The sequence below is a fragment of the Danio aesculapii genome, chromosome 7 (assembly GCF_903798145.1).
Source record: "Danio aesculapii chromosome 7, fDanAes4.1, whole genome shotgun sequence".
NCBI lineage: Eukaryota > Metazoa > Chordata > Actinopteri > Cypriniformes > Danionidae > Danio > Danio aesculapii.
Genome location: NC_079441.1, coordinates 49,716,737 through 49,731,550, shown reverse-complemented (window position 1 = coordinate 49,731,550; position 14,814 = coordinate 49,716,737). Strand labels below are relative to the sequence as shown.

The 14,814-nt window shown below is 37.3% G+C and overlaps 1 protein-coding gene across 1 annotated transcript in view; it reads left to right on the top strand.

Annotated features, from left to right (window-relative positions):
* iqgap1 (IQ motif containing GTPase activating protein 1) overlaps positions 1 to 13,942 on the top strand; it is a 36,759-nt gene extending 22,817 nt beyond the window's left edge. Inside the window, exons 14-25 of the mRNA XM_056462064.1 lie at positions 1,648 to 1,788; positions 4,712 to 4,796; positions 5,762 to 5,994; positions 6,088 to 6,220; positions 7,089 to 7,191; positions 7,272 to 7,407; positions 8,271 to 8,358; positions 8,447 to 8,656; positions 8,954 to 9,120; positions 9,236 to 9,358; positions 9,476 to 9,584; positions 12,962 to 13,942. Of these exons, the coding sequence (XP_056318039.1) occupies positions 1,648 to 1,788; positions 4,712 to 4,796; positions 5,762 to 5,994; positions 6,088 to 6,220; positions 7,089 to 7,191; positions 7,272 to 7,407; positions 8,271 to 8,358; positions 8,447 to 8,656; positions 8,954 to 9,120; positions 9,236 to 9,358; positions 9,476 to 9,584; positions 12,962 to 13,075 (1,642 nt within the window). The 3' untranslated portion in view covers positions 13,076 to 13,942. The remainder of the gene's footprint in view (positions 1 to 1,647; positions 1,789 to 4,711; positions 4,797 to 5,761; positions 5,995 to 6,087; positions 6,221 to 7,088; positions 7,192 to 7,271; positions 7,408 to 8,270; positions 8,359 to 8,446; positions 8,657 to 8,953; positions 9,121 to 9,235; positions 9,359 to 9,475; positions 9,585 to 12,961) is intronic.
* Positions 13,943 to 14,814: the final 872 nt, after the last annotated feature.

The window sequence follows — 14,814 nt, the reverse complement described above, 5'->3', positions numbered from 1 at the left end:
CCTGGCCCAGTTGGAAGAGATGTGCCAGAGCGCGGTTCACTTGGGCTCAGGCACAGTATGCTTGTAGTGTGAGTGCAAAGCACGCCTGAGCCCAAAACTGAAGACGAGACCTGACTTTTAAGGGCCGTTTCATATGGATTTATTAATTATTCTTACTATTCAATGAACACAAACTGTCATAGATTATTAAAGACACAAACCCCTCACTGCACCACAGCTGCACCTTTCACAATCCTCCTAATTCCTGCAGCACGAGGATCTTATGATTGTTTACGAGCGTCGAAAGTGGCTGATCTGTTCGGCGATATATTTGACTGCGTGTCAGTGCGTCCCAAACGACTAAGACGATATAAAGAAATCTCCACTATGCTGAGCGAGAGCGCTTCTTAAACTGAACAGTGCATCTCTGATGATGTAAGCGTGCTCAGGCTCGAATGCAATGTGAGCGCGGGCTGTCGGGGGAGACAGGAGAAGGGGGGAAAGCATGCTTCGGCCCGGTTCAAGGCAACTGTACATAGTGTGAGTACGCCCTATTAAGCAAGTGTGAGTTAGAGGTGGTTGAAGCTAAACTGTACAGAGCTGCAATTGAGACCATTGATTTACAGCAATGTTAAATAATGCACAATATCCCATAATGCAAACCATTAAATAAATTACAAATGGTTTTAAATGTATTGTTGCTATATTGAATAAATGTGATTCATTCATATTAAGTATTAGTGTATTACATTAATTAACTTTGATTTATTTTAGGTTGCCAGAGGTTATGTTCTATATTCCAGAACTGTTTTTGTTCTGTAAAAATAGTGAAAATTTAAATAAAGGATCTCTGTTTAAATCTTGAATTTTAGCACTCCGATTTAGATCATAGTCTGATTATTTTGTTACAAACATTATTGGGCATCACGGTGACACAGTGGGTAGCACTATCACCTCACAGCAAGATTCTGGTTCGAGGCCCAGCTGGGTCAGTTGGCATTTCTGTGTGGAGTTTGCATGTTCTCCCCATGGTCGTGTGGGTTTTCTCTGGGTGCTCTGGTTTCCCCCACGGTCTTAAGACATGAGCTATAGGTGAATTGAATAAGCTAAATTGTCTGTAGTGTATGTGTGTGAATGTGTATGGGTGTTTTCCAGTGTTGGGTTGCAGCTGGAAGGGTATCCGCTGCGTAAAACAAATGCTGGATAAATTGGGGGTTCATTCCGCTGTGGCGACCCCAGATTAATAAAGGGACTAAGCCGAAAAGAAAATGAATGAATAAACATTATTAAACAGTTTACTCACAATTCAAATAAAAAGATTATCTTAAAGTTATCAATTTTCTTTATCTCATGCTGTTCATTTTCATCACACAAATGCCACAAGTAATATTTTAATTAGATATTAGACATTTCTGCATCTCCTTTGTAATTTCATTCATTCCAAACTCTGACACTTTAATGACAATCTGATTTGATAAAAAGTACATTCATTTGTGTTCAGTCTCCCAGATTAGGATATTTGCTTTGCTAGAAATCATTTTACCTTCTAATATTGTTAACTGAAAAATCAAGCTCATTGTATTAAATCCAGGTCCCAAAATAAAATGTAAACGCTGTATGACATGCTACTTCTTGTTGTTAAAATAACTGTGTAATTGTGTTTTGCAGTAAATTGCCGTATGATGTAACTCCAGAGCAGGCGATGAGCCATGAGGAGGTCCGAACCCGCTTGGAAGCATCCATCAAGAATATGAGGACAGTCACAGACAAATTCCTCTCGGCCATAATTGTTTCATTGGATAAAATCCCGTGAGTTCAGACATTCAGACTGCCACTGCTGAATGAAAGCATGTGTGTGTATGTGTACCTTAATTTATTAGGACCAATAATTTGCTCACAAGTATAGCAGTACTAGTCAGTTTTGTTTTTTGTGGGGATGTGTGTTTTTTCCATGAGCTTACAAATCATGCAGAAACGCTTGTGATTTAGGGATGGGTACTGAAACTCGGTACTTTATCAGTATCGGTGCTAAATTATAAAAGACCGAAGTACCGTTAAGCTCTGACGTTAACGGTTCTACTATCGGTACTGGACGATTATTGCTGAGTAAAAATTACTTACAGTTGCATAATTTAACTGACCAACCTCGTCTGCACAGTTGGCATTGTCACATGAGAAATGCTTGTGTTTCCGGCGAGCACGTCAAGTATAAAAGCCTTCACAGTACTTGGCTGTGTGCGTGCACTTTGCGGAGGCTCGCACTAAGCGCACACACACAGCTCGTAAGCTTGCAGAGTGAACCAAACGTGTTGTATTTCCCTAGTAGACAGCAACAATTCCCGTTGCAACAAACACAACAAGTTGTTTTCTTGTATAAGTGGAAACGCAAGCAATCTGGCTAAGTGAAAGTATCTTTAGAAAGTGCATTAACTGCAGAAACACAAATGAAAAGTTTTTGACTGCCTAGCTGCTAATGGTAACGTTACATCACCCACATTGTTATGCCAGCAGTCAATCACCTAAATTAGTATAATATTAATAAACGCACACATTCGGTTGCAACGAAAACAGTATTTTTGTCTGCAGTAGGCTAAATTAATCTTAAACATTAAAAATGCTTTTACGTCAGCTGTATTTACAAATATATCCTATGAGTAGCCTAATAATAAACTATGCTTATAAGAAAATATTTTTAAAAAACTGCTTATTTTTACATTGCAATATGCTCAAACTGTATTAAAAACAGCATTAACTCCCAAAACACAGTTTACTCAGATGAAAAATCATAAACATTATCTCATTTAAGTGCATTTTGCAACTCAAAGAGGGTATTTTCAACTGCAGGAGCACAATAAACCAAGAAAGATCCTGACTTCTGCCAAAAAAGTCAAACATGTTGATTTTTCTTCAGAAGAATGGTTAAAAACAGAGTCATTTTCCTTCAAACCATTGTACATTCTTTTACAGGAACAAAAACTATTTATTTGTTTTACAATTATTGGTTTCATTTTATTTTACATTTAAAACATAATAAAACGAAGTGTTGTTAATTCTGTTCAATTTGTTTTGTTTTTTGCAATTTGTTTTTAAAAAAAAAACTATAAAAAGTACTGATAAGAGACCGTTAAAGTACTGAACCAATTAGTGGTATAGATAAAAGTAGTAATACCGTTATAACCTTAACGATACTCATCCCTAGTCAGATTGGGGTGAAGCGCTGAAAAAAATAGTTTGTGCAGTATAAAAGGGAAGTCCTCACAAAGATAGCTCTGTGTGTGTGACCTAATATTAGTGAATTCCATGTGTACCTGAACCATAAGTCATTCTTGAATATATGAAAATGACTTTTAGCAAGCCCAGATTTGAATATTCAAATGCATGTCTGTTAGCATGAGCCGTTTCTTTGTTCATGCAGGTATACAAAGTAAGTCAGTGTTACACTGCTGTTAAAGAGTGGTGCTGTGCAAAATAAAATTGAATAGAGCCCCGTAGCCAGTCTGGTGAAAGTGGTGGTTCTTTTTTTTTTATTCTCAAAAAGTGGACTTTTTTGCAGTTAATCACCTCATTTTCTATTTAATTATGAAGTTTAAATACTCCGTTTACTGCGCCTACACATTTCGGCAAACACTTGCCTGCATCAGGGTAACCTGATGTAGGCACAGTTTTAAGGAATAGCCATATTTTTTGCACATTTTTCAAGTGCCTTGGACTGACTTTTGCTGTTTGTTCTGATGAATTCCTTACCCAAAGAGCACCGACACATTATTTAAGCTAGCCCTGAGCACATTTTCTTTGATTTTGTTTTTTTTTTATACACTGCCTAATTAGTATTAAAATAACTTTTAAAATGTTTTTTTTCTATTTAACAACAGTAGGTCAAAAGCGAAAGTTGACTTCACTTATGTCATATTCTGCGTGGTCTTAAAACCTCTAATGGGTTATTTCACCAATTTATGATAGCATAGCAATCAAAGTAGGACAATAAGATAATAGTGGCAAAAATTCTGGACCAAATTAGGTCTTTCGAACCACCTGAACCCCCCTCTCCCCTGGCTGCGGGCCTGGTACTGTATTTTACTGAGTTTGTAACCTGAATTAATCCTAATGAGTTAAAAGGGCAGAGTACATAAAAACAACAGCGCTTTTATTTTCCTTTCTTTAACTGATTGAACAGTACAGCTAATTGCTCTTTATGACTCATTTAATGACTCATTAAAATTGAAGAAGCCACATTATCAATGTTGATTATCATTCTAATAAATCATTCACAAAACCCATCAGAACACAATTAACAGTTATGAAGTATAAATTATGTGTGTACAGACTAACTGAATGGTGGCTCATCATATTAAGTTTTTTGTTCTCGTAATCCCTAAAGTACATACCCTTTTATTGACCAGATAATGTAACGGGTTTGCTGTCATAAGATCATAGACCCAGTTAAAGTTCAGTGTTTAAATTCAAATGTTTGTGTTTGAAGTGTTGAAGAAAGTTAAAGTTACATTTATATATATATATATATATATATATATATATATATATATATATATATATATATATATATATATGTATATGTATATATATATATATATATATATGTATGTGTAATATATATATATATATATATATATATATATATATATATATATATATATATATATATGTATGTGTATATATATATATATATGTATGTATGTGAGACAAAAGTTTGACTGATTGTATTCACCTGCAGGTACGGCATGCGGTTCATTGCCAAGACTCTGAAGGACACACTTAATGAAAAGTTCCCTGATGCCACAGAGGATGAACTTTTGAAGGTTTGTCACATCACAACCATTACATTCAAAGCAGTATTTAGCTGATGTAATTGCACACTTTATTTTTCAAACCACCACAGACTTGTCTTAAACACTCTGAATGTCACAGCTCTAAACTGGTGCCTGCTGCTTGGCCATATCAGTTCTGTCCCACTGTGGAGCATTGTCCAGAATCCTGAGCATTTCTCTGCTCTCGTGTTTCTTTTCTATTGTGGTACGCTGGTCTCTTCACTTTGAATACTAAATGTGGTTTCCGTCTCTTTCCTTTTCTCTTGGAAAGAGAAAACACCTCTTTCTCTCTCTCTCTCTGTTTCTATGCCCTGGCTCCAGCTTTTCTCTTGGCTCTTGCTTATACCCTTTTCAAGAGGTTTTTGATGAGTCCCAGAGCAGCTCAGGTGAGCCAGGCCATTCTTATTCTTTGCTGCTTGTCCCTTCTGCAGTAATTATGTTGCCCCCTTTAAAAACTGCACAAAGATAGAAACTAGGGATGCACCAAAATGAAAATTCTGGGCAGAAACAGAAAACTCTGCATGCACTTGGCCTAAAAACCAAAACCAAAAATGCTTTGTAATAATTATTTTGTATTTTATTCAATAATATATTGTCATTTTGTTAGACTTTTTTATGTTCAACTCAACTTGAAATTTAAAAATTAACCAACAATCTGCCTTTTCACAGTGGAAGCCATTGCAATGAATAGGTTTCATAGCGCAACACTTTCCACATCTGGTGTGAAAGCTACTTCATAGTGCAGTGACTGTAGATGGTGCCAACATGAAACAAGTGCACTCAACATTGAAGCACAGTATAGCCTTTATTCTGTTCTTTTCTTTCGCCAAAACATTAAAAAGCCATTTTCTGGCAAAAATTTTCAGTGCATCTCCAATAGAAACAGCATTTTTAAAAATTGCAACTTCTGTGTTTGATTAAAAAGGAAAACATGGCCATGTTTGTTTTCTTTTAAGATTGTAGGCAACCTGCTTTACTACCGTTACATGAATCCCGCCATTGTGGCTCCTGATGCCTTTGACATCATCGATCTATCGGCTGGAGGTCAGCTGACCACAGAACAGAGGCGAAATCTGGGATCAATCGCCAAAATGCTGCAGCATGCAGCCTCCAACAAGATGTTCCTTGGAGACAACGCACATTTGAACCCCATCAACGAATACCTCGCCAACTCCTACCAGAAATTTAGGTACAAGTGACATCTGTTTGTTGCTTTTTTTCACCCCCAGTTGTTTGATTCATACTCACTCTGTACTAATGTAAAATCTTTTCTGTCTCCCAGACGTTTCTTTTTGTCCGCTTGTGATGTCCCTACTTTGGAGGAAAAGTTCAATGTGGATCAGTACTCAGACGTGGTCACCTTGACCAAGCCTGTGATTTACATTACCATTGGGGAGATCATCAACACTCACACGGTAACAATCTGAGACTCATGGTACACTCACATACCCCTTTTACACCAAGGCAGTTAGAGTGCTGATTCAACCAGTGTCTAGTTCCAAAAACCATTGTTTTTCGACACCCAAAGCACCTGGTCTGAAACAGGAAAAGTGCTTCTTAAGTAGCACCTATACATTGCTGTGCTAGAACCACTTGTGTCAGGGCTTGAGTTACTATGATCAATGAGGCGCATTGAATGGTTAACTTGAAATAGCAGTCAAACATAATGCTGAACACATTGACGCTCCTAATCTCTATCCATTCAAATTAGGGCGCACTGCGCAAACACATTATTCTCCCTTGTATTCTCCGTCTATACAAACTATGGCACACTCCATGAATGCATTGGATTTGCTGTGCAAAATAGGTTTGCTAAGATATAAACATAAGTAGCAACACATTATTGCCAGGTTTGTATTTGGTGCTTCCACGCTTGTGTTACTGGGAAAGGTCAGATGTTTGCAGTGACATCAGACCAGCCCCTACTGTGGCTCTTTAGTCCATGGAAAAGCAAAGCAATTCTTAGAAGGCTCACCAGATGAACCAGCACTGAAATATCAATATCACTGGCTCTTAAGTAGCACTTGGTTTGTTCTGGTGGAAAAGGGGTAACATTTAACATTTTTATGAGTTTAAAAGTAAAGTAATTTCAATGACAAACATCTACACAACCTGTATTTGGTTCAAGCTGTTTATGAAAATTCAGTGCAGGCAACAAAAGGCTGATTCATTTGAAATTGGAATTTGGAATTGAAATGTTGTTACATACAGTATGACTGGACCTTCATTGTAAGACTCCAGTGTAGTTGTTATTCAGAACAAATTGTGTGAAATCCTCTTTAGCTCTTGCTGGATCACCAAGATGCCATTGCACCAGATCACAATGATCCCATCCATGAGTTGCTGGATGACCTAGGAGATGTGCCCACTATTGAGTCTTTAATAGGTGAGCCTCTGGAAAATGATTAGATGTTGTGATTTTGAGCTCTTGCCGAGTCCGTGTGATGAATTGTTGCTCTTTCACAGGTGAGAGCCCACTGCCCGCTGATGATCCCAATAAGGAAATGATGGGCAAGACAGAAGTCTCTCTCACACTCACCAACAAATTTGATGTTCCTGATGAGGCCAATGCTGAAATGGATGCCAAGACTCTCCTCCTCAAGTAAGGACAATATCCTACTTAACTGTTCTGTTGCAAAACCCATTGAGGTAGCAGATTACAAATTCTGAAAGCAGCAAGTGTTCACAAAAAGGCCTTGATTATTGCATTGTGTCAAATAAAAAATAAAGAGTCAGAAGTCATATTAAGTTGGCAGACACATACACTCTAGCAACAAATGTACAAACATTTCAACCCATCCAAACCCATTGATTCTGATTTTAAATGTATGCTTAAACCAATGTTTCAGCACTGTGTGAAGCTTTTATATTAGTCTCCACTGAAAATTAATGACCTCCAGTCTCTATTGTTTGTCGGAGATAGAGGATCACTTTGTTAGGCCTTGTCCACAAGGTGACGAGTTTTGCTGCATATGCAAAACATTTCTATCTATTGAACTATCCACATTTACCACAAGAAAAGTTTCCTAACCACAATGTTGACCTAGGAGAGAAACACGGCACAATGAACACACAGTTTAGATCATGTTGTCTTCCATCCTCCAGTTGTCAATTTTGTTGAATGCAGCATTTAATGTTACTTGTCGACCACTTATGTCACTACAGAGATACAAGTGATGGTGCAAATACAACCAGAAAATTTTTCAGAAAAGATATTAATAATTGGGCAACCAGGCCTGGAGGTTAGTTTCCCATGAGCAAGTTCCTGTAAATATCCGATGCACAGCCCCCTATACAAATCAACTTTTGACTCTCGTATACAGAGAAGAATGCAATTGCTTTTAATTGAGTCTTGCAAGGGGTTGCTGGCTGTCTTGATTATTACTATCTGTAACTAAAGATTCACTTGGGCATTTACTTGTTTTACTAATCCACAAATCTGTCCCCTTTGCCTTGCTCATTCAGCACAAAGAGGCTCATAGTAGATGTGATCAGATTTCAGCAAGGAGACACACTTACTGAGATTCTGGAGACTGTAGCTTCACCTGAGCAGGTACTTTAATTGCTAGAGTTTTTTTTTTCAGAATGGAAGTAAGCTTTTTCAAACTTTGTATTTAAGTCTGCACTTTTATTTGACACAGGAAGCTGAGTACCAGCGAGCTATGCAGAGGCGAGCCATTCGCGACGCTAAGACCCCGGAGAAGATGAAGCAAGCCAAACCAGTTGTAGATGACAGTCTTACTTTGCAAGGCAAGAAGGACAAGATCAAGAGCAACCTGCAAAGACTGGGAGAGTTGGGCAAAGTTCACCCTGAGAAGAAATACCAGGATCTTATCAATGACATCGCCAAGGTACTGTTCGTGGATTTGTCCTAGGATTTGTATTCTGTACGTGAACACAAAACTTGTAGCATTTAATTTTCACATTAAAGCAGGGGTATTCCAACTTGGTCCTGGAGAGTTTTGTTCCAACCCCAATTAGACACACCTCAACCTGCTAATCAAGCTCTTTCTAGGTATACTAGAAACTTCCAGGCAAGTGTGTTGAAGGGAGTTGGAGCTAAACCATGCAGGACACCAGCCCTCTAAGACCAAATTTGGGAACCCCTGCACTAAAGCATCTTCATTTACTTGTTAATGGTTTTGTAGGACATCCGCAACCAGAGGCGATATCGTCAGCGGCGGAAGGCAGAATTGGTGAAGCTTCAGCAGACCAATTCTGGTTTGAGCTCCAAGACCAAGTTCTACAATGAGCAGATCGACTACTACAATCAGTACATCAAGACCTGCATGGACAATTTAGGGAGCAAGGGCAAGTGAGTATTTGGAGTATTTACTGTTCAGTTTAGCTCATCTTGTTTTCTTTGATCAGATAATTGGTTTTAAGCTCTTGACTGACGGCTATGATAAAATGGCATTGTTTATTCTCAGAGTTTCTAAAAAACCTGGAGATAACAAGGCGAAGAAGAGCAAGCAGGTATCACAGAAGTACACAGCAGCCCGTCTGCATGAAAAGGGAGTGCTCATTGACATCGATGATCTGCAGACAAATCAGTACGTTGTTTTTTTGTTATTTTGGGTTGATCTATTCATATATTACTGTACTGTGCATCTGTATTTACATTTACTTTTTTTTAATAACATGCTTGCTCATTTGCCCATAATTTATAGGTATAAGAATGCAATTTTCGAGATCTCGCCATCAGAGGCTGTGGGAGTATTTGAGGTGAAAGCCAAGTTTATGGGCGTTCATCTGGAGACATTAATGTTAGAATACCAGGTGAAAGTTTTTTTCTTTATATTCTTGTCTTCGTATCTCATTAACCCTTTAGGCACCCACCACCTGTCATAGATCAAATAATATGATCATTATTAAGCTGTTCCAAATCCATGTTCTTACACATATTTGAGAATCTGAATATTAGATATTTCACAACATAATTATGATGTTTCTCTAGATATGCAGCAGGAAAAGGAAAAAGAAACCAAAAACAATATATACATAAATTACCATTAAAAACTCATGCTGGGGGGATCAGTAGTAGTATTAAAGGGGATCTATTATGCAAAAAAAATCTTTTATAACGCCTGGTTCACACGGGGCTTTAGCGTCAATGCTTGACAGAGGGCGTGTCTTAAGTTGGGGCTGACGCGATCGTCATAGCGGTGTCAGCCAATGAAATAAGTCCGCAATCGGCCACTGTCTGAGCTGGGGTATTTACATAAAGCGATCTGATTGGCTGAGACTTCTGTTAGCACTTGAAAAGTTGAGAAATTCCCAACTTCTGCAGCGAGTAACGCCGCTGAAGCAGCGCCGATGGGTCCACAATTCAGTTCGACAACGATTGACGTCACCCATTCAAAGTGAAGGGGAATCATTGACACTAACGCCCGGTGTGAATATGGCATAAGGGTTTTAACAGTGTGTGAATATAGCCAGCTTCTAATGGTACAAATTAACTTAAATTTTTTTATAATCACACTTGATAAAAACAGTCTGCAGAAACACTTTGATTGATGTGCTTGTTATGTACATGTCGTCGAAGGGGAAAGCCCCGCCCATTAGCAACAGTTTCTCTCTCTCTCTCTCATTAGCAAAAACAGCCTTGAGTGAGAAGAAGCCGCCAGACATTAGTTTTGACCCACTGAAGTTAATGTCAGCGACTAAGAGGCATTATAAATGTGGAGTTTTAGGATGCACAAATGAACACTGGGGTCTCTATAGACTACTTTCTTCAAGCACAATCTCATTTGAATTTAAAGCGACAGTCACCAAATGGCACAATTTAAATCAAAGCCTAAAAGGGGCAGATTCAAAGGGTTATAAAACATTATTTTGAGCTGAAACATCACATACACTCTCTAGGGACATCAGAGACTTGTTTTACATGTTGTAAAAAGGGGCATAATAAGTCCCCTTTAAAACGTACATGCTAAAAGGAGAAATTGGTTGATTTTAGTATTGTCTAATAGTTCTTCCCAGCAAAGACTATAAATATAAAGTTTCAAGAATCATTGTAGAGAACAAGAAAAGTACAACTATAATGATAACACACACACACACACACACACACACACACAAAAACAATATTGTTGAAATCTCTGACAACATGTTTTTCCTACTGTGGGGCTGACAACAAAGCTTGTAATACAAATGTAGCTCTCATTGCCTTGGTAATTCAAATATTTAAAGGATTAGCTCACCTAATAATGAAAATTATGTAATTATTTACTCACTCTCATGTCATTCAAATCCCTAGAGACAGCAAGTGTGCCAAGATGTCCAGAAAAGGAACCAAAAACATGGTCAAAACATTCCATGTGACTATAGTGGTTCAGCTGTAAACATATAAAGCTCTAAGGACACTATTGTGTGGCAAAAAAAACAAAACCAAACAAAAAAAAAAACTTCTGTCTTGTCAGGGTGCTTACTTTATGTCGTTTGCATGTTGCACTGCTGAATAATGGCAAAGGGTTGTATTGACCGTAGTAAATGTACACCCTGACCTGTCGCAGAAGAGAAGACAAAGGTTAAACAGTCATTTTTTTTTTGGTGGACAAAAGTGTTCTTGGAACTTTCTATGTTTACAGCTGAACTCACATGGAACGTTTTGACAATGTTTTTTGGTTTTCTGGACTTTGAACATCTCTGGAAAGTTGCTCTCTATAATGGGTCAGAGAGCTGACCCATTCCTAAGGATTCCATATAAAGTACCTTGAACTGTGTTTCGAAGAAGAATAAATGTCTTGGGGGATTGGAACATCATAAGGGGGAATAATTAATAACAGAATTTTCATCATTGGGTGAACTAACCTTTTAAACCATTTAAGGTGATTTAAGGTGTTTATTCACATAAAGATACGAGGAGGGGTAAAAACCATAGACTGTAAAAAATATGGACGTGGTGTCCGTGACGCCACCCATAGGTTTCTGAAGAGCGCACATGAAACTACAAATGGGCGTGGCCAATCATCGCTATTTTGTCCGCACATCATTGCACCTACCGGGGGATGCAAAAAAGGGCAGAGGTGGAGCGTGAGCAGAGCTACAGACGCCTGCTACTGTAGCACTTTGCTTAGATGGGCTTTTCATTGGGAGAAACTCTTAATACTTCATTACCTGCAACTCTGTTGTGTTCTGACCACATGTGCTTGGTTGTACACTATATCAATAAAGTGTTTAGTCTTTTAAAAACACAGTAGTAATACACTGAGCCACTAAGTATTGTACTTAGGATGTTTTTCTACAGGAGGAAAACGCGAATTACATCCAGACACTTCAAATATAGTCTGTGTTAGTAAATGGAAGGCTGTTTATGAAATCCAGCCATAATACTCTGACAACGCTTCAGATGACTGTTTTATAGCCTACAGCGAATTAATCTGTCAGATTCTAGAGTGCATTACAGCTCTAAAGAAAATTATAAATCATAACTTATCTGAAATAAAACAAATACGTTTATAGAGATTGTATATAAGTATATAATTTCACTCACCTGGGAAATTGAGTCCACTTTAATGGTTTGCGAGCACAATTAAGTGCACACAGCATGCTATATCATCTGATAATTGTAAGAAATAATTCCAAAAGGCAGTTGACTGTGTAAAGCTACATAAAGCAAATCAAAAATACAATGTATATGCCATGTTCAGCGGCTAATCAGCTGGAATGATGTGACCGCGACCAGCGAGACTCAAGTGGCCACACCCTTAATTATGCAGACTTAAAATAAATGCAACAGATGAGTTATAAAAAAATGACCCCCCTCACAGTTGTCATGAAGGGTAATATTAGCTATATACATTAAAATAGTTCTTTGTACCAGGCTGTAAACACCTTTTTTTCTGTTGTAAAGTTGGCCATTTTAACATTGGGGTCAATAGAAATTTGCTCCATATGGAGCCAGGACTAACGGAATTTCATTGAATTGCAGTTTCAGTTACTTCCATATTAGCTTCACGAGGAAGGACGGGAGGTTGCCTCTTGTTAAAAACATGCGAACAATCACCTTGTTGAAAAAGCAGTCAATCCAAAACCAACAGACTTCAAAAATAATCCGAAAAATGATAGTGCATGCTGTTATAGTTATATAGATAGTGATACTGTTGTTGTGAATGGACCTAAACATTTCTTTTTTTCATCCTCTTTACTAACAGGACCTACTCCAGTTGCAGTATGAGGGGGTGGCAGTGATGAAGCTGTTCGATCGAGCTACTGTAAATGTTAACCTTCTCATTTTCCTGCTCAACAAGAAGTTCTACGGCAAATAGAAACTCCGAGGCACTTGACAGACTGTTGCACACAGTGAAGCCCAGACCACACACGCATCTTTACAGTTAAAGCATCTTTCCTGCACTACTCTGAGTATCCCTGCATTCACTCTGTGCCTTTCTTGAAGAAGAGAGATGCCTTGAATGTACATTATTAATCTTAAACCAACAACATAAATCTTCCGGATAAATAATGGTTGAGCATTTTCTATTTTTATTGAGAGTGTCAGTGGCACAGCAATAGTTTGCTTTAATCTTTTTGTAAACTGTGCCTGCATGAGCTTTGAATTCTGTATATGTTATATGTAAAATGAACATTTTTATTACATGATCTATTCTTTGGGAGAAACGAAATGGTTTCAAAGTATCCCTGTAAGATAGGAAAGTGACAAGTATTATAGTCACGTTCCTTCAAATGTTACCACAATATATTTATCAGAGCATTTGTTTGTTTGTTTCTTTATTTGTATAAACCTAGCTATGAGTAGGTACACTTTATTGGCTGTGGTTAAAAATGAGGACTTACTAGAAAACGTATATAGATATTTTTTATTTTGTTTTGCTGAGATTTTGGACACTGCATGCTGGATGATTTATTCCGTTTACGTCCCTCTAGTTTTTGCAGCCATGTGTTCATTTGTTTTTTTTAAAGGTGCCTTAACTTGAATAAACCATTGGGAAGCTTGATGGAGAAGCTTTATCATGTCAACGCATAGTGCTTATGATGTCAGCCCATCTCATTGTATGTTTTTACAGTCAGTGTCTCATATACAAAATATAGAAGTTGAATTATGGTTAAATATTTTTATTACTCATTTTGTTCGGAAAATGCTGATGACAATAAACAGATGAATTGTAAATTTAAAAGATGTACAGACACCTATTTCTTCCAATTTTTTTTACATAACCTTCTGTTTTTTGGACTTTGTCTGGGTTATTCTCAGTTAATCAGCCAATTTAAAATAAATGAAACAGATGAGTTATAAAAAAATGACCCCCCTCACAGTTGTCATGAAGGGTAATATTAGCTATATACATTAAAATAGTTCTTTGTACCAGGCAGGACTTGTATCTGCCATTCCTAAGATTAATTGATGCTGTGTTGGCCTCAGGACCCAAGTTCAATTCCCTGCTTGAGGTCATTTGCCAATCCTTTGCCTCTTTCTCTGCCTCCCAAAATTTCCTGTCTAATAAAAGGTGAAAACCCACTAAAAATGTATATTTTTAATTAGATAATATTGTGTGTATATCCATTAGATTAGATGGCATCAAAGCCAAAACTAGAACTAATTTAACAAAATAACTTAAGATCACAGTCCAAAAAATAGTACATCAATGTTAGGGAAAAATATGAAAATATGAAATACATTTAAAAATGAAATGCATAAAAAATATGAAATACATTTTTAGAGGGAAAAATAGAGGGAAAACTCAAGAGAAACGTAACAGTTTATTATTCTTTTTAAAAATAAATATAATATAATAGTTTTATTTCTATTCCCAATGATGTTATGGCACCAAACTCTTATTTTAGGTAATTTAACTGTAAACAAAAATATTTGGTTTAAAAACTTTTATTGTCTATTTCACTGAGAAATAGAAACATATTCTTTTTTTTTTTATAAAGGCGGCGTACTCATTTATGCTAAACTCTGTGTGTGTGTTTATCTATCTATATATATATAGAGAGAGAGAGAGAGATCTTTGAAGTCTTAAAGTTTAGAACAGTAGATGTAGGT